The 25,039-nt window shown below is 40.9% G+C and overlaps 1 protein-coding gene, 1 long non-coding RNA gene and 1 pseudogene across 3 annotated transcripts in view; 2 read left to right on the top strand and 1 right to left on the bottom strand.

The window, feature by feature from the left end:
* LOC139598997 (E3 ubiquitin-protein ligase KCMF1-like) overlaps positions 1-19,026 on the top strand; it is a 117,641-nt gene extending 98,615 nt beyond the window's left edge. The window contains exons 3-7 of one of the 2 annotated variants that reach the window (XM_071445933.1): positions 2,251-2,387; positions 8,368-8,469; positions 10,961-11,135; positions 16,770-17,049; positions 18,398-19,026. In XM_071445933.1, the coding sequence (XP_071302034.1) occupies positions 2,251-2,387; positions 8,368-8,469; positions 10,961-11,135; positions 16,770-17,049; positions 18,398-18,650 (947 nt within the window). In that variant the 3' untranslated portion in view covers positions 18,651-19,026. Of the gene's footprint in view, positions 1-2,250; positions 2,391-8,367; positions 8,470-10,960; positions 11,136-16,769; positions 17,050-18,397 lie in introns of both variants that reach the window. The other variant, XM_071445932.1, reaches the window with a different exon arrangement.
* Positions 1-25,039, bottom strand: part of LOC139598999 (uncharacterized) — a 143,551-nt gene that overhangs the window by 13,318 nt on the left and 105,194 nt on the right. The window lies entirely within an intron of this gene.
* On the top strand, positions 12,122-13,331 carry LOC139598998 (ras-related protein Rab-7a pseudogene; annotated as a pseudogene).

The following is a 25,039-nucleotide window of genomic DNA, read 5'->3' on the forward strand; positions in this document are numbered from 1 at the left end:
AAGCTGCCCCCATGTCAGACTGTCAGACAGAGCCAATTCCAGCTGGCTCCAAGACAGACCTGTCAATGGCCAAAGCTGAGCCAATCAGCAGTGCTGGTGGTGCCTCTGTGATAAAATATTTAAGAAAGGGTAAAAAGCACTGTGCAGCAGCTGTGAGGGAAGAGTGAGAAAAATGCAAGAGGAACAACCCTGCAAACACCAAGGTCAGTGAAGAAGCAGGGGGATGAGTTACTCCAGGCTCTGGAGCAGATGTTCCCCTGCAGCCTGTAGTGGACCACATCAGAGCAGCCCTGCAGCCTGTGGAGGGCAGGAATTGCAGCCTGTGGAGAAATAGCCTAAGTAGGAGCAGGTTTTTCTAGCAGGATGGGTTTTTCTGGCCAATGGGTGACTCATGCTAGAGCTGTCTGTTCCTGAAGGACTGTACTCTGTGGAAAAGGACCCATGTTGGAGCAGTTTTGTGAAGGACTGAATCCTGTGTGAGGGACACCCCCCCCCCCCACTCTGGAGCAGGGGAAGAGTGTGAGGAAGAATTAGTGGCAGAGATGAAGTGTTTTGAACTGACTGCAACCCCTTATTCCCCATCTGCCTGCACTTTTTGTGGGGGAAGGAGGTACAGGAATCATGAGTGAAATTGAGCCTGGGAAGGGTGGAGGGGGAATGTGTTTTTAGTTTTGTCTTTGTTCTTTGCTATCTTACACGATTTTTATTTGCAATAAATTAATTTTGCCCATGTAGGAGTCTATTTTGCCCCTGACAATAACCGGTAAGCAATCTCCCTGTCTTTATCTTGACCCATGAGCTTTTCCATCTTATTTCCTCTCCATGTCCTGTTGAGGACGGGGAGAGTGAGAGCACTTGGGTGGGCACTTGGTGGCCAGCCAAGGTCAACCTGCCACACCTGATCAATTATTTTAGTGCTTAGCAGCCTTGAAATGCTGTGAAATACATACTAATGAGAGGTTACTGGAGGAGCTTTAGTCATGGCCTTGAATTTTGAGACTTGGACCAGTATAGGGACTCATGTGAGACTGCAGGAAATTAATAAGAAGCACTAGTGACTTTCAGCTTCGGCTGTGTTTGTGTTTATGAGCCTAGTTGTCTCACTTCTTCTGTAAGTCAATGCACAATCTAGTATTTCCGAATGAGGAAGGTGAAATTCTGAATGGTGACAGTTTGTATTGGTTTTCAGTTCCTAGAGTGATTCTGGGAAAAGATGCTTGCTAGACATAAACTTTAAAATGCTGAATGGGCACAAACATTGGTATGCTATCCCGGCAAAGGGCAGAAAGCATTGCAATAAGTCTATTAAAGAACAGGGATATGCATATCTAGTACTCTATAGAAATTATACTTTTTGACAGAACAGCAAAGAAATTCAGAGCAGATTTCCCAGTTTTGGTGTTTCTGAAAAAGAATTGCTGACAGGGAGCCACAGACTCTGCATACTAAGCTGAGGATGCTTTATGATTTGTATTATGTGGAAGCATATGGTTTTCTCACTGTTCCTGCCATTTTCAAGGAGTTAACTAGACAAATAAGGTAGTACCACTTCCCAGGAATATCATATTAAGAACTTATGTTACTTCTGTTTAAGTTCCCGTGGTGTAAGTTCATCTTGGGTGCTTATAAGGGTGCAAGATCAAAACCCTCCAGCTACCTTTTGCAAAAATGTGAGCTGCTTACATGAAGTTAAGCTTTAAAATGCCAAGTTTGAGGTTTGGATAGATTGACTACATTTTAGCTTGAGTCTTTACTATTAGAAGATGATTCATTTAGCCAGGGATTAGCTCCCCATATTGTTAAACACTGGTTCAGCTATGGCACCAATATCAACATACGAAGTGCTGGTGTCACCGAGTCATTTTGAATTACAGTATTTAACATAGATTTGCTGTGAGAGCACAATGCATCTACAGTGATTTTACCTGTAATGCAAGCTCACCTATGGTAAAACAAGGATGGGGAGAAAAATGATGGTTCAGACTTAGTTTTCTAACATTCAGGAAGAGCCATGTTGTTTGCTAGTGTAAATATCATGTAGTCTGTTTATTTTTTTGGAAGTTGAGTCATTGAACAGCTTTAGAGTATTGGCATTTACACTTTGTGCAGAAGGAAAATGTTTATTTTGATTAATTAGTTAATGAAATTGCCAGTGATTACATGTACGCAAGTGTATATATACAGAAGTTATTTAAATAATGAGCTATCCTGCTTGAAAAGAGCCATTCCTAAAATATCATCTTTTTCCAGATCTGTATTATGGTGGAGAAGCTTTCTCTGTAGAGCAGCCACAGTCCTTTACTTGTCCTTATTGTGGAAAGATGGGTTATACAGAAACATCTCTTCAGGAACATGTTGCTTCTGAACATGCAGAAACATCAACAGAGGTGGTAAGCCGCTTCAGCGTTGTTTTGAAATTACAGTGAAAGTATATGAAAATATCCAGAAAATAAGGTGTTTTTTTTTTCTTGAAGTATGTGGTAATTTGAATGCTGACCAGGAAGGTATGTAGCATACATACACACTATGCTGGTGTTTTCCCTATTGACTCCTTGAGCTATTAACAGTGCCAACATCATCACCTTTACCTCTCTCTAGAATTTCTCACAACACTCCCTCATCAGTCTGTCAGTTTTGCAGCCAAGTCCCTGGGTCCTTGTTGTGCAGGCCACTAAATCCTGATGTTACAGAAAAGGTTAAACCTTTGTAAAAATAAAAACTTTTTAAAATATTGATATATTGATTTTCAGTATATTGGGGGTTTTTAATAAAGTGGCCCCTGCTGTTTCCCTCAACCCTTCCACTTGATTTTTTCTGATGATTTCAACAGTGGCCATTGATGCAGAGCAATTACATACCATATAAATAGCCTACTGCAACAGTATTTTGCTTTTGTTTTTGTCAGTAAGCATTCTCCTTAAGTCTTCTCAAGTCTACATCTAGATGTTACTGTTGCTTGTGCCAGAAGGTCTGAAATTTTTCTGAAATGCAAGGTGACTTCTTTGCTATTGAAACAATAAAATAATAACTTGGATTTTGATACTCTTAGAAATAGTTTGTTCTCAACCCTCATTACAGTGTTGAGAAACTACATGCTTGCACTGCTTTTTGTTCAGACAATTTTCTTTTTAGGAAAGTTCGTAGCCTTGTTTTTAGATTTCCCTTTATGGTGCAGGTGTATGTTTTGTATTTATTTCTAACACCCACTTCACTAATTCAACAGTTATGTATGTTATCAATCCTAAGTTAAATTCTTGACCAAGAAATTTGGGTATCTTTCCAGCAGTAGGGAATATATTCATATTTGTGTGTGAATACTGTTTATGCCTGAGGAATGTATGATTACAGAAGGACATTCAGGGAACTGTTGTCTAGTTATTTTTGTTGTAGATCCCTATAGATATGTGCATGCTTGAAGAAATTTTTTTTGAGAACTTATATGGGAGAAGGACAATCTCTCCCCTTAGCACCTGCTAAGGGCCTTATATCAAGGAGTAGTAGAAGAATTAAAACTGGTGTAAGACCCCCCCAAAAACTCTCTAGACGAACCTCTTAAAAGGGCTTACGGTTTTTCATGTACTCTGAGTTAGATGCACAGGAGAAATACCATCAAGATATTCTCAAGAGGTCAAAATAACAACAACAACAAAAAACGTTACTGGCAACTTCACAAAATCAGGGAACTTTGGTAAAAGTTTAGAGCAACATTCAATCAACATAAAGCATTTCACAAAGCATTAACTTCAGTCCATTCAGCTTAGCAAACTCCAAGCCCATTTGATTTTAAGTTAGTCAAAACTCCAAGAAGAGGGAATTAGAAGAAAGAGAAAGAGAATAAACATAGAAAAGAACAAACATAGCTGCCACTCCTGGTTCCAGCAGTGTTCAGCTGATAGAAATTCCAAGACGAGGTAGGGTCAAGACGTGTGCTCTCCTCATGCTTTGGTTTAAGTACCCTTTGGCTTTCCTGGGCCCTTCCCTCAGGTGGGACTTCTGGTCATCTGGCCACTCTGGGGCTAGATTGAGGCTCCAGGGATGAGATGTGGAGCATTGCCTCCAGTGTGCCAGTGATTGGCAGCCACTGTGGGGCTGGGATACAGGCCTGGGGAGAGTGGGGTGTACGAGGCAGTGCATCACCTCGCCAAAGGCAAGGCCCGACCTGTTCCTTCCCCTCACACACGCACCCAAAATGTTTTGAGCCAGCAATGTCCTCCAGTCTCTCACAACTGGTCAGCCTGTTCTGAGACTCAAGTGTCTTGGTCTTCCCTAAAAACATATGAATTATTGGTCTATATATTTTTCATTTTTAGATTTAAAACTGGAGTAATTATTATTTCTCCATTAAGTGATTAAGGATAATGGTCAGAAATGCAGGACATATTCAGATGGATGATAGTTACTGTTGATATTGGGTTTCAAAAGCAGCATTCAGGCAGAGGGGTCTTTTTTAGGGTTGCAGGTCTGAAAATTGTAAGAAATGCAATCAGATATCACCTTTGAATCAAGTTTCAGAATGAAGACATCACTTTTCTGCTACTCAGTCACATTTAGCAGATTCATTTTGTATTTAGTAAGGCAGCAACTAGACTGAAGTGAAAGGTCCAAAGTGGGGAGGGTCAACCTTGGCTGGCTGCCAGATGCCCATCAAGTTCTTCTCTCTCACCTCCCTCCCCAGCAACAGGATGGGTAGAAAATATGGCAAAATTATAATTGGTCAGGATAAAGAGGGGCATTACTCAGCTCCTCAACATTTCCTGCAGCTTTCTTCAGAGCACATCCACCTGATCTGATGTGAGATCCTTCAAGGGCTGAAGGGGGACAACCTGTGTCACCATGGTCTTCTCCACTGGCTGCAGGGGAATCTCTACTGTCTATAGCACCTCTTCCCCCTCCTTCTCCACTGACCTTGGTGTCTGGAGGGTTATTTTTCTCATATTTCCTCACTCCTCTTTCACAGCTGCTGCTGTGCAGTTTTTTTACTTTCTTAAATATATTATTACAGAGATGCTACCACCATCACTGATTGGCTCAGCTTTAGCCAGGGACAAGTCTGCCTTTGAGCTGATTGGAACTGGCTCTGTTGGCCATGGGGACAGCTCCTGTTGTCTTCTCAAGCCAAAAAGTCTTTAATGTGTACAGTAAAAAAGGGAGCATGGCACAGATCAGATAAAGTAATAGTGAGAACAGATAAGTTAATATTATGGTCAGCAGTGGTTAAACAGCTATAATAATTCTATGTTTCCTCTAATATGCTCCGGTCAGATCTGTCATTATCTCAAACCCTTTGAGTCCTAGGTTGCATGCCAAAAATACTGGTCATGGTTTAATCCCAGCTGGCAACCGGCATACACAGCTACTTGCTCACTTCTCCCCTGCCCCTAGGGGGATGGGATGGCAGAGGGGGGAGAGAATAAGGAGGGTAAAAGTGCAAAAACCTGTGGGTTGAGATAATAGGGAAATCAAAATCTGCCTATGCAAGCAAAGCAAAATAAGGAATTAATTCATTCCTTCCCATTGGCAGGCAGATGTTTAGCCATCTCCAAGAACACAGGGCTCCATCACGTGTAATGATTTCTTGGGAAGACAAACACTGTAACTCTGAACCATCCTCCTTTCTTCCCTGTGTTTTTTATTGCTAAGCATGATGGCATATGGTATGGAATATCCCTTTGGTAAGTTTGGATCAGCTGTCTCAGCTGTGTCCCCTCCCAACTACTTGTACATCCCCAGTCTACCTGCTGTTGGAGCAGTGTAAGAGACAAAAGGTCTTGATGATGTTTGAGAACTGTTCAGCAATAGCTAAAACATTGATGTATTATCAACACTCCTTTGGTCACAAAGCCAAAGCATAGCAATATATGGGCTACTATGAAGAAATTTAACTCTATCCCATCCAAAACCAGTATACCTGCATACACGGGGAGGTGATGGTAATAAGGGAACATATCCAGAAACTGTCCAGTGTGATGTTTGGAGGCTAACTATCTAAAGGCTTTTTAATAATATCCTGGATTTCATTCCAAGTAATATGGTGATCTGTTAATTTTAAGGGATGTTAAGAGCATGGCTGCCTTATCCAGCTCAGGACTCCCTTCTGCTCAGCTGCTGAAGCCCAGCCTGGGGACATAGGGCCCATGTTCAGACTGAGGGATGCAGCTGCCACTTTCCTGTTTGCAGGTTCAGCCACTACTCAAGACAAGCACATATTTTGGAGACCTGTACACTCACGGAGGACACTGACACATGGCCCATCACACAGATGACCACAAACACAGTGCTGCCTTCAATAGCACCTACACATAGGACTTGCATAAAACATAAGTATAGGCCACCAAGTTCCCTCCTTCCTCTTCATCTGGTAGAGATAAAAGGTTGCTGCTAGTGAAGGTACATGATGCTCTCTACATTCACAAGCACACATATGTTCACTGTGATCCCTTGAGACCTGGCATGGCCCTCTTTGTCCAGTACCCCTGCCTGGATTCCAGGCACTCTTACCTGCTTCACAGGTCTCCTATTTGCCAGCTAGTCCAGCTTGATGCTCACTAGCAAACACTTATGCACTCATCTCACAAACGCTCCACATTCACAAGTTCCCCTGGGCATACTAGCACAGACTCTTGCCTGCTTAATACTCCTGCCTAGACTTGAGGCTCTTCTCTACTCATTTTCTAGGTCCAGATTGAAGTTTCCTAGCCAATACACATGCAACATGCACACCAGGTTTGGGGAAGATGCAGGCAACCACTCCCTTTTCCCCAGCAGCTGACACCAGGCACCACATGGGCTGTGACTGGTTGTCCTGCTTCAGCTACCAGTGCTGGACCCCTCACTCATGCTGATTTCTCCTGTTAGCTGTGTTTTGGGACACATACTGTTCCTGCCCCAGTGGCTGGAGGCAGAGACCATGACTCACTCTGGTAGCTGATCTTAAGACCCCACTCAGTCCAGTAGCCAACACCACAGGCCAGGGGTGCCTGCACCTCTGGTCTGACTGGAATAGTTGGCACCAAATACACTTATGACAGCTCCCCCAGTTGCAGGCACTCCAAGCACAAAGTTTGTAGTACCCACCCTAGGTCTAAACAGGTATGGCCCTCCAGCTACTGATACTTCTTCCAGTAGCTGACACCACAGGCCACAGAGACACCTACAGCCCTAGTCTGACTCCAGTATCTGGCACCAATTTTTGTTCATACATACACAAGTCTCACCAGTAGCTGGCACTTAGTCCTCACAGCATACATACACATGGGATAGACCAGTGACATTATGCAGAGATTGTTAAAATTTAATAAGAAGATATAGGAAGACAGGGCAGACTGTGGTGATCAGGCTCAGTCAGATAAACATACTGACCACCTCTGTTTTACATGTGACCAGTCCACTTTATACACATTTGTGTCTACCCTCCCCTTTGTTCCTCCTGGCTCTCCCTTCCCCCTGCATTTCTCTTATAGGTTTGTGTGGTTCTAATGATTCTCTCACCCCTCCCAGTCTGGAGTCTCCCCGCTAATTTACAGCCTTATCAGTTGCAAAGTCCAGCTTGATATCCTTGCAAGAGTAGTTAAAACCTAGCATATACTGTGTCAAAGTTTCTCCTTTCTGGCTTATTAACGTGATCTGTCAAGCTTGAAGGCTGGCCTGCAAAACTGTTGCAAAGGACTTTTAAGGAATGCTTCTCTCAGATGGTTGCAGTCATTGGGGGGAAAAATCAAAATAATAAATGAAGATTGTTATGGCAGTAAGTGTCCCTAGACTTTTCTTAAATGTGAGTTTAAACTTGAGAGAAAAACAAAACCATAATGCTATCTCTCAAAATACTTGGTAGGAATAAGGAGTTTCTCTGCCAAATTTCTACTTGTGTTATTGCGGTGGGTGGTCTCAGTTGGGATACTTTAATGAATATTCACATCTGGTTTCATTCTCCTTCCTACATTTCACTGATGAGATGAATGAGAAGTTGGTGAAGAGTCAAAGAGCAGTAAATGAACTTGATAATGTCATGTAGGTACATTCAAGCAGTAATCCTGTGTAATTAGACCTACTGTCTGTTTTGGAATTGACACATAAAGACAATATAGAAAGCTGAAACATTGCAGATAAGATTTGAAAATTTTACTTTTTGGTTTCCATGGTATTATTAAAAGCAAAATTACAAGGAAAAGTGAGACTTAAAAAGATTCTACAATTAACAGCTGTGTTTGAACACATTTACTGTTTTAAATTGTGGCTGTTTAGGTGTAGGATTAGAATGTGATATTTAAAGTATAAGAATCCATGTCAAGTGATCAACTCTGAATTGTGTTTTGTGATTTGTGTAAAATTGGCTGTGTTCGGTTTTTTTTTCTCACTTTGTTGTTTCAGATTTGTCCAATATGTGCAGCCTTACCTGGAGGGGATCCTAATCATGTCACAGATGACTTTGCAGCTCATCTTACACTGGAACACAGAGCTCCTAGAGATTTAATATCCTTTCTTAAGTTGAGGGAAAAGGGATAGACTGTTCCTTATGATAGCTGTAACTACTTGTTCTGACTTATGTAGTCAAGTGGCTCCATCAGTGTAGCTTTTTTTTTAGAATTGGTGTTTAGTTATAGGGGAACTATACATCTGAATTTTTAATGTGTATATATATATATATATAATCTCCATCAGACTGTGAATAGGCTTTAGGTGTTGCTTGACAATGTGGGTGTGTGTTTTTGTTTTATTTCTGATAGCGAAAGCTTTTAAAGATCTTTCTGATGCCCAGCTGCTTCTTCCTGCAATTTTTACCCTTCTTGGCCATTAGTTCTGATGCCATTTTGTGTCTGGGAAAGCAGCAATCCAGATGCAGTAGTGTTTTATAGATAATTACAAGACTGAAAGCAGATTTCACTAAAAGCATATGTGTTAGAGAACACATTGAACTTTGAAATTGAGGGATCTTAAACGTTTGATTAGTTTTATTACTATATTTCAATAGGGTAGTTGCAGCCTCTTATTTATTGACTTTTTAAAAAATATAACTAGAAGACCTATCAGGAGACTTCCATGGGATTAGGGCTATCTTTGTTAACTGCAAATTGCAGTGCTATAACTACTGTCAATGACTGAAGAGCTCAAACTGTCAGTTTCTTCGCACTCCTATTACTAGCTGCATAAGAACTAAAGAAATCAGAATAATCTTTTCAGTTACTGAGTAAGGCCACAGTGTCAGTCATCACAAAACTGATGGGGAGAGTCTATATAAATAATTATAGGAAATGCATGTAAAAGTTTCCATACAACATTACTTTAGCAATCAGTGTTGCCAAGTTCACAAAAATTGAGAGTTTCTGGACTAGTTGTTCCATGTTGGGTGCTATTTCACATCTTCTGACAGCTAAGACTAAAAAAAAAGAAATAGGGGAGAGATTTCCCCCTGCCCAGTTGCTATCAGCTTAGGAAAGGATAGATATAGTCTTCTGTGTAGCAGTTAGGAGGGTATTTAAAGCTGTTTTAAATGGCTGCACATATTTCTTGTGAAGAATTCTGTGCAGATGTTGCAAGATACCACCTTTATCCCTGGAGACTCTGGACAGCTCTTTAAACTCCAATTTCTTTCTTAAACAATTTTCAACTGTTTTACTGTTTAAAACATGGCTTTAGTCTTGACCTTGTAAATGGTTCTAGCTTGTTTGTTTTCAGTATATGTTTGCAATGAGTTAAGAGTTCCAAATGCTTTTTTTAACCCCAGCATAGTTGGGTGAGACATCAATATACTCTTGACTAGTATATTCAAATAATGTTATTTTTCTTGAAAACACTTTGAAAGGTACAGTTAGCAAGCTACTATGATACTTTTCGAAATGAGACCAAGGCTGGAATTTTTCAAAGTATTTATAGTAAGGATGTTCTAGTTATCTTATTTTCCAAGTTTACTTTTTAAAAAGACCAGAATCGGAGCATTTCTCTGTCAGATGTAGCTATGGAAAGCTTCCCAAACTGCCTGAGAGAAGCAGTCAATCAGTAAAATATTAGTGACAATGTTCTGTCGCTACTAGTATCCAGTATCAACAGATTCAGAGGAGGAACAAACCAATCTGTGCTAGACAACTATATTTTGTCCCAAGGGACATTTTCTCCCCCTCCTAAATCCTGCAAGTGAAATGTTTTATGCTCTATAGTATAACAGATTTAAAAGAGTCAATTCTTCCTGAAAGTATTTATTATAGTAATTGGATATTCTTACTTGCCAAAAGAAATCTTAATTTTTCAGTCTTAAATTTTTCAATTCAGTGATATTGTGAGGAAATGAATTCTACACCATAATTGTGCATTGTGGAATAAGACATTGGGCACCAGTCTGCTGCAGATAATACATTTTATGCAAGTGATAAACATGCTATTTTTGAAAATAAGAAAATTGGAGATAAGGTGAACTAAAGCTACTATTTTTGAAATTTGAAAAATATTATATGTATAAGTACATTATTTCCTAGCTTAGTAGTTAATTGCACTACTGCTTCTTAAGGTAAAAAGAAGCTTTACCTAGACTGTCTTGGGAGAACACATTTGTGTGGTAAGAATAGCAATAAAATTTTGTAGATAATTTTCAGTACTTAAATACCTTTCTTTCCCAATTTTGATGTTAAAATCCTTGTCTATTGAGCAATATGTTCTGCTGAATATGCATCATCAGTTGTAGCATTACCTAGTAAAAACTTTAATCCAAAAGGCATAAAATCCATCCTGAGATTTTTTTAAACATGATAAAAAGCCTGGGAAAGATGAATTTGGCGCAAGGAGCCCTGGGTGCCTTGAGTTCACATCTATAGATCTGACTGGCACCATAGCTATAATTACTTATTATTCACTTATAAAGTTGAATCATTGTTTTATGAATGAGGAATGTGTTGCCCAATTATTCAATCTAGTAAATGTTCTTGCTGTTTAATAGTTGATAGCAATAGACTTTTCTTAACTGCTTGATTATGATGAATCTAGTGGCGTTCGGCACGTACGTAGAATGTTTCATCCAGGCCGAGGTTTGGGAGGCCCCCGTGCACGTAGATCAAACATGCACTTTACTAGCAGTTCCAGCAGTGGGCTTTCATCTTCTCAGAGTTCATATTCTCCAAGCAATAGAGAAACCATGGATCCTATAGCTGGTAAGAGCTGTAACCACTGATTTTAGATCAGAGTCTTTAAACAGACTTTGAAACAAAGTCCATGATGAAAATGGTTGTCTTATTTTTCTGTTGGTTTGGGTTTTTTTTTTAAATGCTTCCCAATGTCACAATTGATGGGTATTTACTGATGAAATGTACCCTTAATTGGATTGTCTACAGGGATTGAACCTGGAACTTCTGAAATGAAAAACACTACCCCTTTAGCTTGTGCTTTTAGAGACTTCTAGGCTCATTCCCGTGACTGACCTGTTCACAGGTGGCATGCAAGAATGGTTGACATTTGAAAGGACCTTTTAAGATCACCTACTACAACCCCATCCAACTTCCCTCCCTCCCTGCCCCCAAGCAAGGCCACCTAGAGCAGGTTGCTCAGGACCATGTCCAGTCAGGTTTTGAATATTCTTACCTATGAACTCCACAACCTCTCTGGACAGCCTGTTACAGAATTTGGTCACCCTCACAGTAAAAAGTGTTTTCTTGTGTTCAGATGGATTTAATTTTTTTTTAATGTCTGCCCATTGCCTCTTGTCCTGTCAGTGGGCAATAGAGTGTCTGGCTTCCTTTTCTTCATTTCCTCCCATCAGGTATTTATATACACTGTTAAGATTCCTCCCCCTTCAGCCTTTTCTTTTACAGGCTGAAGAGTCCTAGGTCTCTTAGCCTCTCCTCATATGACATGCATGAATGTATTTTTGAATTTTTGAGTGGATGGACAGCAGGATGGGGACTAGGGGAGCAAAGTCCTTCCCAGTGTAAGTAAACATCAGGTTCATGACTACCTGAGGAACCTGAATGTACATAAGTGTATGGGACCTGATGAGATGCATCCTAGAGTCCTGAGCAAATTGGCTGATTTAGTTGCCACGCCACTCCCCATGATATCTGAAAAGTCATGGCAGTCAGGTGAAGTCCCCAGTCATTGGAAAAAGGGAGACATCACACCCAATTTTTAGAAGAGTAAAAGGGCAGCAAGTCTCAGGCCAGGTGCCACAGCACATGCACCAGTGTAAAAGATGACTTATAGGAAGAAAGTGTTACTAAAAGTCATCATTATTGGAGACTCTGGGATGGGAAAGACATCACACATGAACCAGTATGTAAACAAGAAATTCAGTAACCACTACAAAGCTACAATAGGTGCAGGCTTCCTGACAAAAGAGGTCATGGTGGATAACAGGCTAGTGACCATGCAGATATAGGATATAGCACTCCAAGAACAATTTCAGTCTCTGTGAGCTGCCTTCTACAAGAGAGCAGACTGCTGCATCCTGGTGTTTGCTGTCATGGCCTCCAACACATTTAAAACCCTAGACAGCTCAAGGGATTAATTCCTCATTCAGGCCAGTCCAAGAGATCCTGAGGACTCCTTTTTTTTGTGCTGGGAAACAAGATTGACCTAGAAAACAGATAAGTCACCACAAAACAGGTACAAGCCTGGTGCTACAGTAAAAACAACATCCCCTACTTTGAAATCAGTGCCAAGGAGGCTGTTAATGTGGAACAAACTTTCCAGATGATTGCATGAAATGCACTTAAACAGGAAACCAAAGTGGAGCTTTATGATGAATTCCCCAAACCCATCAAAGTAGACAAGAATGACTGAATGAAGGCTTCTGTGAAAAGTTGTATCTGCTGAGGGGAAAGGGAGGAGTTGAGCACAGTCCTTCACAAATGAATATCACACTTAGGCCCTCAAACACGCAGTCCCTCTTCTGTGTTTAAAATGAAATTTAAAAAAAAAATTCCATCTCCAGCTGCCAAAATCTACCCATCTCCCATAAGTATCTGAATCCCACACTTCAGAGCTCGTGTCCCCACATCATCCACGTTGCACTTCATGGTAACAGACCTTTCTCTTAGTTTAGAATGGAAACTGTCATATATGTGTGGAACTGAATCTAATTCCAGGTGTCCAATGGAGAGAAATTGTTTACAGGTAATCTGTGTAACAAGTTATATACGTTTTTAATTGTCTTGTGTTTTCCACTGTGAAGGCTTCAACTGGAAAGGCTGATAGTTCATTGCAAGCTCAGCACTCAGTCTGACTAGGTTGAGTTTTGTATCTCTGTTAATGCTTGTTACTTTTAACTAATCCAATCTTTTTACAGTATCCATGTATTATGTAATGCTTCCTTAGGAAAAATCTTATAACACATGTTAATATATACAACCAATTAATTTTTTTTGAAAAGAGAGAATCCTGGATACTCCCGACCATTCAGCCTCATCTCTGTGCCTGGTAAGGTCATGGAACAGATCCTACTGGAAGCTATGTCAAGGCATATGGAAAGCAGGGATTAGACACAGCCAACATGCCCTAGGCAAGGGCAAATCATGCCTAACTAATCTACTGACCTTCTGTCATGGAGGGACTGCATTAGTGAACAGGGGAAGAGCTATGGATGTCATCCATCTGGACTTCTGTAAGGCCTTTGACGCTGTCCTTCACAACATTCTTGCCACTAAATTGGAGAGAGATAGGTTTGACAGGTGGATTGTTAGACAGATAAGGAACTGGCTGGATGGCTGCATCCAAAGAATTTCAGTCAATGGCTCAATGTCCAAGTGGAAATCAGTAACAAGTGGTGTCCCTCGAGGGTCTGTATTGGGACTAGTACTATTTAATATCCATGATGCAGAGGGATTGAGTACATCCTCAGCAAGTTTACAGATGACACCAAGCTGAGTAGAACAGTTGATTTCCTAGAGGGAAGGAATGCCATCCAGAGGTGTCACAGACATCTTTTCACTAAAAATCTTTTCTTTAAGATTTTTCCTTCTGAGAAGCTAAGAAGCCTCAGAGACAGAATGTAAACAATAGTTGTCTGCTGCTGTGGAATGCAACAAGTCTACCTGTGATTGGCCCATCTTATATGTGTATAATTAATGGCCAATCAAGGACCAAGTTATCTCGGACAGAGTCCGAGAGAGCTGCTTTTGTTATCATTCTTTTCTATTCTTAGCTTAGCAAGCTTGTAAGAAAACCTGTCCTTCTTCTTCTTTTTAGTATAGTAATAATGTAATATATATATATATATATCATAAAATAATAAATCAAGCCTTCTGATCATAGAGTCAACATTCTCGTTTCTTCCCTCATCCAAGAACCCCTGTGAACACAGTCACACAGAGGGACCTTGAGAGGCTTGAGTAGAGGGGCCATGGGAACCTCATGAAGTTCAACAAGGCCAAATGCAAGGTCCTGCATCCAGTGTGCATCCAGCTCTGGGGTCAGCAGTACAAAAAAGACATGGACCTGTTAGAGTGGATTCAGATGAGGGCCACAGAAATGATCAGAGGGCTGGAACACCTCTCCTATGAAGAAAAGCTGAGACAGTTAGGTTGTTTATCCTGGAGAAGGCTCCAGGGAGACCTTATTGCAACCTTTCAAGATATAAAGAGGGCTTATAAGAAAGACAGAGTTGTTGGGGTTTTTTTATGAAGGCCTGTAGTGACAGGAAAAGGGGAAACAGTTTTGAGCTGAAAGAGGATAGGTTTAGATTGGACATAATGAAGATTTTTTTTACAAGGAGGGTAACTCATTGTAACTGAGACAGGTTGCCTAGGGAAGTTGTAGATGCCCCATCACTGGAAGTGTTCAAGGTCAGATTGGATGGGGCTTTGAACAACCTGATCTAGTGAAAGATGTCCCTGCCCATGGCAGGGGGGTTGGACTTGATGAGCTAATGTAAAATCTTAGAGATATCAATCTTACACTCATATAGTAAAAAATGATAAGTGTCTATCTTAGTTCTCTCTGTATCTTCCACTTGAGTAGATTCAGACAGCAGTAAGATATCTTACAAAGTATTCTTTTCCAGTCTGAACAAAAACAGTTCTCCCACTTTTTCATCCTGTAATATGTTCCAGCCTTCTGAACATCTGGGTGGCCCTCCACTGGATTTGCTCTGTTATGTCCATGTCTCATGTCCAGGGAGCCTAAAACTGAACACAGAACTCTGGATGTGGCTTTGCCCCAGTGCCAAATAGAGGGGAAAAATCACTTCCTGAGACCTGCAGGATGCATTCCTGCTACTGAAAATATCCAAGCAAAAGAGGATGAAAAATTTTCTGTCATCTTAATGACTTAAGTTTGGTCATGGGTCTCTAAAGCACTAGAGTTGGTGCAAGAAGGGAGGATGTTTGTGTCTCCTGGAGTCCTGGAATGCAACACTTCCTCTTATTGATGCAGTGGGTGTTAGTTTAGCTGAGTTAAACATGAAGTGGCTGCCTTGGTTTATTTCAGCCTCACAAGACCATCTCATTTAGGAGCATGTGTAATAAAATGGTATTCCTTTGAGTCTTGTCTTTTTTCTTTTTGTTTTTTTTTGGTGTCAATGTTTTATTGCATTCAGAGAATGTAGTGCAGCCTGGCTTGGTGTCTGTGTCATGCCAAGCCTGTGTCTCAAATTCAAAAATTCACATCTGCTACTAGGGTTCTGTTAAGCTGTATTCAAAGTGATCTTACAAACAGCAAAGAAAAATATGTCTTACCTGGCAGTGTTATAAGTCTTCCTTTGTATTGGGGTAATAATTAGTACATACTACCAGAAGTTAAAACTTGTGCTTGTAACGGACATGTACATATTATTTATTTATTTTTCTCCTTGTGGTTGTTATCAGTAATTAGTGAAATTAAATACTGGTAGCTGATAGTGATATCAGGTGCTCCAGATGCAAAGAACAGATGCATTGTGCTTTATTCCCCTAAGAAAAACCTAGTTTCAAATGATTATATCATGAAAGTGAGATGGAAGGAAAATTTTCATGACTTATAATAATGACTTACAGCTTTAATGGGGATTGGATGGATAGGGAAAAAAGGTAATCTACTTCTGCCCTCCTTGTATCATACACAACAAAGTAGTACTCACAACTTTGTGTGGAATATAATATGTAGTAAATTGCTGGGCAATAGCTCATGATTAATGTTTATTTTGGGAAATGCTTAGCATGGACATAATTTGTCACAGTCTTGAACTCTGGAGGAAAGGAATCCAGGCTAGATTTAATTTTTTTATCATTAGAATTTCTCTTTTGAGCAGAGGTCAAACAGTGCACCAAAAAAATCCGTTTTTGTGGTCAAATATTTTTCATATAAGGCAGCATTTAAAAAACCTTTCTGAACTGAATATTTTCTAAAAGTGTCTGAAATTATGCTATAAATATTTGTCTTTTCTGCAGCACAGCTTCCCTCTGGAATATGCATTGAAGGTGCATAAAGCCACCAACTGAAGTCAGAATCAAAGGGGTTAATAACTATTTTGACTAACTTGAAAATAAAATTTTGGAGAATTCTTGCACAGGATACTGCCTATATGGTATTCTCCATAGGTTGACCCTTATCAGTTTAAAAAGCTTTAAACTTTGACACTTTTTTTACATAGTTCTTTAAATAATTCTTAATCTTCCTGTGGGTTTTGAGACATGGGGTGCTTGTAATGGATAGCCCATGAAGCTTTTCAAATCAATACAATTTGTTCATGAATTTAATTGATGAAAGTTTTTAGAAAGCAAAGAAATTGATATACTGGTATTCAGGACATAATTATGCTGTTGTGTGATATGAATTTAAGCAGATTTCACTGTAGAAACTTCTCTCTTTTCTGGCAGAGCTTTTATCTCAGTTATCAGGTGTGAGACGTTCTGCAGGGCAGCTCAATTCTTCTGGCCCTTCTGCTTCTCAGTTACAGCAGCTGCAGATGCAACTGCAGTTGGAAAGACAGCATGCACAAGCAGCAAGACAACAACTGGAAACTGCACGCAATGCCACTAGACGCACTAACACAAGCAGCATACCAACCACTCTTACACAATCTATAGCAGCAACCAATACATCTAACACAGAAAACAATCATCAGACTATACAGAATTCCCAGTTTCTTCTTATGAGGTAATTTGGTTTGTGGTTTTAACTTTTCTTCCATTTCTGTTTTCCTTGTCTTGTTGTGGACATAGAGTTCAGTGAAACTACTGCCAGATCACTAATGAAGTTTGTAGTTGAGATACTATGCTTTTGTTTGCATTTGTAACATCACCTTTTCAACCCTGCTGTTTGTTCCTAGGCAATGAATAAATATTACTTGTTTTTCAATTTGAAGAGAAAAATATGGGATATTGCCTTGTTAACCTGTGTTTGTTTACTCTACTACTTCTGATAAGACAAGAGCCTTTATAATAATATGTTTCAAACTTTTATGCTGATAATGTGAGTGGAGAGAACTTTAAAGTTAGTTTTATTTAATAGGAAATGAATCTTTAATGAAGGCTAAAGGTTGAATAGAGGTTTATATATAAAATATTTTGGATTAAAAAACAAAGAAGGATTGTGCTATTAATAACCAGCATGCATATCTGTTTCAGAAAGTATAGTTAGATCCTATAGTTCTATAGAACTGAATAGTTCACTTGGAAGAGACCTACAACCATCATCTAGTCCATTCTACTACAGAAGAGTTGCCCACTCTCATTCCAGCTCTTTTCGGAGGTTTAGAATATTGATTTTCTGGATTCAAGGGGGAGGATATTTTTAAGTTGCATGTTGAGAAAGAACAAAATCATTTAAACAGTTTCTGTGTCTAGAAACTGGGGTTGTGATAAGTTATTGCTGTCATGCTAATTTCTATCAAAACTTGTGATAATATCTCAATCCAAAGTTTTTTGAAAATCATAAGTTTAAGGAAAGTATCTGCAAATGTCAGTCACTGATCTTGTGAGCTAGGATAGAACTGAAGCAAGCAATTCTCTTGCTTCTATTAGGTGATGGTGCATGGACTGATAAGTTAAGGGAATGATGTACTGTGCTTTGGGAATCTCTGGGCATTATGTATGTAGTAATGTATTTTGTGTCATGCTTGCATTTAGAAGTTGTCCTGAGGACAAAACACTTAAGAGATGACTTAATTTTAATGCCCCTTAAAACAAAATCCCTCTAAGGGGAAACAAACTTCAGAAATAGATTTTATTTTCCCTTCAGCCTTAGAATCTACTTCTATGAAGGATTTTTTTGAAACATCTTGGAACAAGTTTGTTAAATGTTTGTATTCTTGCATCAGGAGTGCCATATAATGTCAGATCTGTACATGTCAAGAGAAGTGCAGCAGTACCTAGGTTGTTTCTCAAAGGAATGGCTTTCAGATGTTATTCAGCATGCATCAGTCCAACTGTTTAGGCAATTAGAGAAAGCCAATTTTGCTGATGATACTACTAAGCCTGTCTTATCTTTCTGTGTTGTTCTGCAGGTTAAATGATCCTAAGATGTCAGAAGCAGAGCGTCAATCAAAAGAAAGCGAACAGGCAGATCACAGCTTGTTTGTTCAAGAGCTTCTACTGTCCACTTTGATGCAGGAAGAAAGTTCCTCCTCAGATGAGGATGAACGGGGAGAGATTGCTGATTTTGGTGCTATGGGCTGTGTAGATATTATGCCTCTAGATGTTGCTTTAGAAAACCTAAATTTAAAAGAGAATAATAAAGGAAATGAGCCTCCTCTTTGATGGCATCCCACTTTGCAGACAATGTCCCCTGTGCTGTATTTGCCAATGAAAGTGGACAACAACTATCTTGGGTTTGTTTTGGTGATTGTAATTTCAGGTCTGTCACTCTTGTTACATTGTGTACATTCAAAGGAAAAGAGAAAAGATATATACGATAATCATTTCCACTTAACCAATTTTTACTTTTAGCAGATAAATATAGGTTGCAGTGCAGAGAAAAAAAAGCTCTGTGTCCTGTAGCTTGACATGCAAAAAAGCTCTCCTAATACTCCACATTCAAACTGAAGAGGAAAAAATAAAAAAAAATCTCTAATGAAGCTGCTGTGTGTATTTATGAATATTAATGAATAAAACTTGCTTGGATGGTTTACCTTAACTACTGCGTGGTTTTTATTTTCAGTGTGCGTGAGTTTTAGTGACCTTGTAATTTAAAAAAACCTTAAGTACAAGGAGTAAAACTATAAAACACTGTAGTGGTTTCCCATTCCCAGAACACCAAAGCTTTCCCATTATTCAAAGGTAATGTGACCAAAAAAAAAAAAAATTAAGCTCACTAGCAGTTTGCAGCCATGAAGTAGCCTTTGAGTAACACATGACCAATGACCTTTTTATGTGCTGTCCCTGCGTATTAATGAAAACTCTACAATGGGCTATATTTTTGCTTACATAGTGTGACATTTTGCTGTATTGTGACCACTGTGTTGCCCTGTTAGACATCATATCCAAGTGGAATTGAACTTTGTAGTCATCTGTAGGAGACAAAAAACAAGGGCCACTACTGGAATCTACTACAAAGGGTTTCTGTGTGCCCTAACACCAAAATTTGTTCAACTTTCTTTAAGTTTTCCTTTTTGTGTTAAATATACTTTATTTAAGTATAAATTATTTATATATTCACTGGTGAGGAGTGTGTGTTAACCTGGATTATGTTGTTTTAGTTTTAAGACTTCATAGCTCTTATAATTTTGAGTTATGTATTTTCTTCATAGTTTACAGAGACTCCTTAGGAGAGACTGAGGATTTGACTTCCCAGATATCTCCATATGTTACAATTTGGATTCTTAATGTTAACTTGCTATCAACCTTGGTGAAAGAAACATGACACCTGGTCTGGATGAGATTTGGGTCTTGAATAGAAACATGATAGGTTGCAAACTAAGCATGGGATGTGCTCAGCAGTCTGGCCTTAGCACATAAAGGTAATATTTTAATAGTGATTCTACACAAAGTACCAGCATGATTGCTCATTTGACATACAATGAGACTGGAAGAACTGTGAGCTTTGACAGTATCTTTAACTTGTCTATCTCTCTCTGTCTTTTAAAGAAATGAGAGCTTTTTTTAACCTATCTTGGGCATATTATTTAAGGGTATGGACTATTACAGATTACCTATGGGCACTGTAGCTTGCCTCAAAAGCCAAGTGTTTACATGTGCATGCATTTCTGTCTTGGGGGCCCCTGTCTGTTCACAGAATTGTGGAATGGTTGAGGTTGGAAGGAACATCTGAAGGTCCCCTGGTCCAACTTCCCTTATCAAGCAGTACCTCCTAGAGCTGGTTACCCAGGATCATGTCCGAGAAGCTTTAGAACATCTCCAAGGAGGGAGACTCCACAACCCCACTGGGCAGCCTGTTCCAGAGCTCAGTCACCTTCACAGTGAAAAAGCGTTTCCTGATTCTCAGACAGAACCTCCTATGTTACAACTTGTGCCCATTGTCTCTTGTCCAGTCACTGAGCACCACTGAAAAGAGCCTGGCTACATCTTGTTTTCATCCTCCCTTCAGGTATTTATATACATGGGTGAGATGCCCCCTGAGACTTTTTCTAGAATGAATAGTCCCAGCTCTCTCAGCCTTTCCTCATAGGAGAGGAGCTCTAGTCCCTTGATCATCTTTATGGCTCTTGGTTGAACTGTCTCCAGCATGTCCATGTGTCTCTTGTAATGAAGCACCTAGGTGTAAGTCAGCACAGGAAGGCAGCTGGGACAACCACAAACATATGACTAAAACACAAAGAGTAAATTTTTTCCTGTTACCTTGCTGACCCAGGGGATTCCTGAAGCAATACCCAGGCAGAAGCACACAAGTGGAGAGACAGGCACCATTAAACTCGGTCCATGACAGAGGATCACTGGCTGCTGTTCACACTGGTTTTCAAGGGTTATTCCCAGGTGCAAGGTCACTTGAGCAATTTACAGTCCTCCTTGCCAGTCTTCCACTTTTTAACCTATTCCTCCCAACATTACACCCCCTCACTCAAGAGACCACTGCTGCTGAGGCTGGAAATGTGGGTTAGGGAATTTACAGAGGCACTTAAAGCATATGGAAAAAGGAATAAGCATCTAATGCTCTGAGTTAAGTGTCCCACCCTTCTTGACAGGGACTTAAACCACTCAGTTAGCCAGGCACCACCAGTAGGTTGTGTGATTTGATGTATTAAGTCCTGAAGATGCTGAATATTATCCTCCATGCCAGCTGATTCAGCAGTCAAGTAGAAGCAGCCTTCAAACTCAACAGCGCTTATGATGTTGAAGAGGGCAGTAGTTTATCCGTAATCAATGTTCCTTGGTGTATAGCAGTTATTCACAAAGTTAAGGCAACAATTGCCTTGGATGCCCAAATGAAACTTTGCACAAAGGCACATCAGGCGCTCTATAGTCACTACTCAGAAAGAATGACAAGTTAGTTACAGTAAAAAACAACCACACACATCTACACACAGGTATTTACGAAATTACTTTGCAGAAAGGTATCCAAGGTATGTGCTCATAGTACAAGCCCATGAGTCAACCTGTGATAAGGGAGGAAAATAGGAATGTCATCTCCTTCCAGCAATACATATGCTGTTGCTCCAGCTCCTTCTGCTAAAATTATTCCAGGCCTGGTAGCTTGAGATGGGGTGATAGCCTACACAGATTGAAGAGTTTTGGCTTATGTTTTTTCAGATCAAACTTCGATTTGATGTTGGGTTTATGTCAAAAATACCTGAAATTCGAGAATTCAACAATATGATATTGACATAGTATATAGAATAAGGGGAAAAGACAGAGTACAGAACCACACTGCATTGTCAGGGGTTATTACATGAATGTTCACATCTAGATTAATAGGTTGCAGTCCCACTACAGAATCCATTGGTAGAAACAAGTCCATTTCCCCTGTGGCTAATATTTTGTGAGAGACACCATAGAAAAGAACTTCAGTCCTCACTGTGTTTTCTACTGGCGGTTTACAGTCATGTTATTTTGGCCCGTGATTCTTCCATTTTCTTGCAGTGCCCAAACCACAGCTTAAATTCATTTATCCATCAGGGTATAATGTATAGCAGAGCCTTGTAATCCCTCGGACCAAAATACCACAGATTTTTTTCAACTTTTCATCCCAGTCACCTGCCACAATCCCCACAAGGCTATATCATCCAGAATTGTTACTTCTAATTCAAAAGAATATCCTTGCCTAGGAGTGTGTAATTGAGCATGCTCAATAAAAGCATTTTGGCAGGCATTGGAGGCCTCTTGTTGCTTGGTCCATTGCCAAACAACTTTCTTCCTAGTCCATTTCTGGTGGTTCGGCATTTGCCATGCAGTGCCTCACTGTGATGTGGCAGGTGGGGTGGAAGGGGAAGATTTTTTTTTGCATAGGTGTGGGAAAGACATTCTGTGCTGTCCCTGGGAGCCAGCAGGGCCTCCTGAAGATAAGGAGAAGCCCTATATCTCTCCTGAAGGAACGCCAAGGTCGTTACCACGGAGACCAGAGGAAGGAGGGAAAGTTGGGAGATATGGACTCTCGCTGGCTGAAGAGTGACATGGCTCTCTGGGTGTCTACTGAGAACTTTGTTTCTCTTATATGGCCAATGGGCACTGTATATGTGTTAGATGGGTGTCAGTATTTGGAGGAACTATAAAAGCTACGTTGGTTTAATAAAATCTCTCTTTTTCACCCTTCTGATGGAGTTGTGTATTTTTGTACTGTGTCGCGCTCTATACTGACATCTGGTGGCCGTCCTCCGTGATTACAACGGACTATAAAAAAAAAAGTTGAAGGGTAGCCTAAAAAATATGAGTGAAGGCAGCAGGGACGCTGCGAAGGTCCGGACCAAATTCAGACGTCTGATTTGAGGTGAGCGATTGGGAAAATAATGGGAGGTAATTTATCAAAGGAAGAAATGACTGTTTTGTCCACGTGGAAAACTTTATTGAAAAGAAAAAATGTTCAAACTTCTGATTATGTGCTTCACAGTTTACTGATATGGTGCAAATCACAGGACTTTGAAGCTCATGCCGACACTGCCTTCAGTGTCCGGGCATGGAAAAAGTTGGGAAGAGACTATGGGAAGTGATATCTAAGGGGGATAAGACCGTTGTTGATTTGGCTGCTACTTGGAGGCTGTTGTATGAGGCATTGAAGGAATGGAAAGTAGAACAAGAGAGAGAGGAGGCATTGGAGGAGCAGGAATTAGAGCAAGAAACTGGAGTAGAGGAACAGGAGGAAGATGAGGCTGAGCCTGTCGATGTATCTCCCCCTGAGGAGTCTGCTGCAGTTGCTGAGGAGGTTCCGCCAGGGTTTGCTATCGTGAGAATTAAACGGCAGGCTGGGACTGTTCCTCGGTATTTATCTCCTAAAGACTACGTTAAACTTGTGTATACTTCGCCTGCTTAACAGTTAGCAGAATTGAGTGCTAGACCAAAATATCTTACGCCTGCACAGCAACGAGCAAAAATGAAGTTACAGAAGAAGCGAAGTGAAAAACAGGCTGGGTCAACGGCCCTTCTGTCTCTTCCTCGGTCGGCTGCTCCTCCCTCCCCCTCCCCTCGGTCGGCTGCTCCCCCCTCCCCCTCCCCTCGGTCGGCTGCTCCCCCCACACCTCCCCGCGGTTCAGCTGCTCCTCCCGTACCCGTCCCTCGGTCGGTTGTTCCTCCCCCACTCTCGCGTGGTTCGGCTGCTCCCGGCCGCTTTCCCTTGAGCTGTCCGCCCCGCCTCTGCCCCCCTTCGAGCAGTCTGCCTCCGCTCCACCCCCCGTTGAGCCGTCTGCCCCCCTCCTTCCCGAATTAGTCGAACAAATGCAATCTTTAACACTGTGTCCTGCCCTGTCTAGTGACACCTCTGAAGATGAACTGCCGGTTATGAGTACGTCTAAAAAGACACAGGAGTCTGTTTCTGTTAAACCTTGTAGCAGATCCAGGTCTGCTGTTTCTTGGACTCTGCCTCCCTTGCCAGGTGACTGTGACTCCTCGACATCCTTTGCACTTTTGGGAGCACGTAAGAATGAAAGCAGCTGAAGAAGGAGATTGGAATTTGTTAGAGAAAATAGGTCCACCTAGAAGGATGGGGATGACTGCTGCTGCTTCTGGGGGGCCTGTGGCTTTTCCTGTTTTCAAAGCTGCTCCTAACTCAGGACAAGAAGACAGCCATCAGGTTTTTTCATGGAGGGTTCTACAGGACCTTCAGTCAAAAGTAGATGAGTACGGTGTTAACTCTTCGCAGGTGATGCAAGTGCTTTGTGTTCTAAATGCTGATGTACTTGCACCTTATGATATTGTTCACCTTGCTACGATTCTGTTTCAGACAGTGCAGTATGGTGTGTTTCAAGCTACCTGGAAACAAATGGTTGAAAGAGTAGCATTGGACAATATGCAGTTGCCTCGACATGATCCACGTCATGCTGTGGGAGTTTATGCCTTGCTGGGCAATGGACCATTTTCTAACCCAGATTTGCAAGCAAGATGGGACCCCCTGGTTCTTGCACAGGCCCAGCAGCTGGGTATGAGGGCCTTACTTAAAACAATGAGATGGCAGCTCCTAAACCAAGGTATATTACCATCCAGCAAGGGGTGAAGGAACCTTTTCTGCAGTTTGTGGAGAGGGTTGCTGCAGCCCTTGAGAAGCAAGAAGAAGATGATAAGTTGAGGCAAAATTTATGCAGACAGCTAGCACGGGAAAATGCGAATGATGATTGTAGGAGAATTATTGATTCTTTACCAGGAGAACCCTCGCTGTCTGATCTTGTAGTTGCTTGCTCAAAAGTCGGTTCGGTTGAACATAAAATGGCTGCTTTAGCAAGAGTCATGAAGTCCTCACCCAGATGTTCTGCTTGTGAAGAATCAGGACATGTGAAGACCCAATGCCCTCAAACTGCTGAACGATGTGCACACTCTAGGGGCGTTTGGGCCAATAAAGTGCCTTGTCATCGTTGTGGCAACTTTGGCCATATTGCTAAATTTTGTAAGTTAAGATCTTTTTCAGGTGGTCGACAAGCGCAGGGAAACTGGAAGAGGAACGCGAAGGGGTGCGTGGAGACACAAATACGCCGACGACAATCATGAGCCCTGCCAGCACTGCAAAGCTCTCCATTTGTGACCGATACACAGGGGCCACAAGAGGCTCGGCG

This window comes from Agelaius tricolor, unplaced genomic scaffold, assembly GCF_023055355.1.
Source record: "Agelaius tricolor isolate 1412-34295 unplaced genomic scaffold, bAgeTri1.0.p SCAF_21, whole genome shotgun sequence".
Lineage (NCBI taxonomy): Eukaryota > Metazoa > Chordata > Aves > Passeriformes > Icteridae > Agelaius > Agelaius tricolor.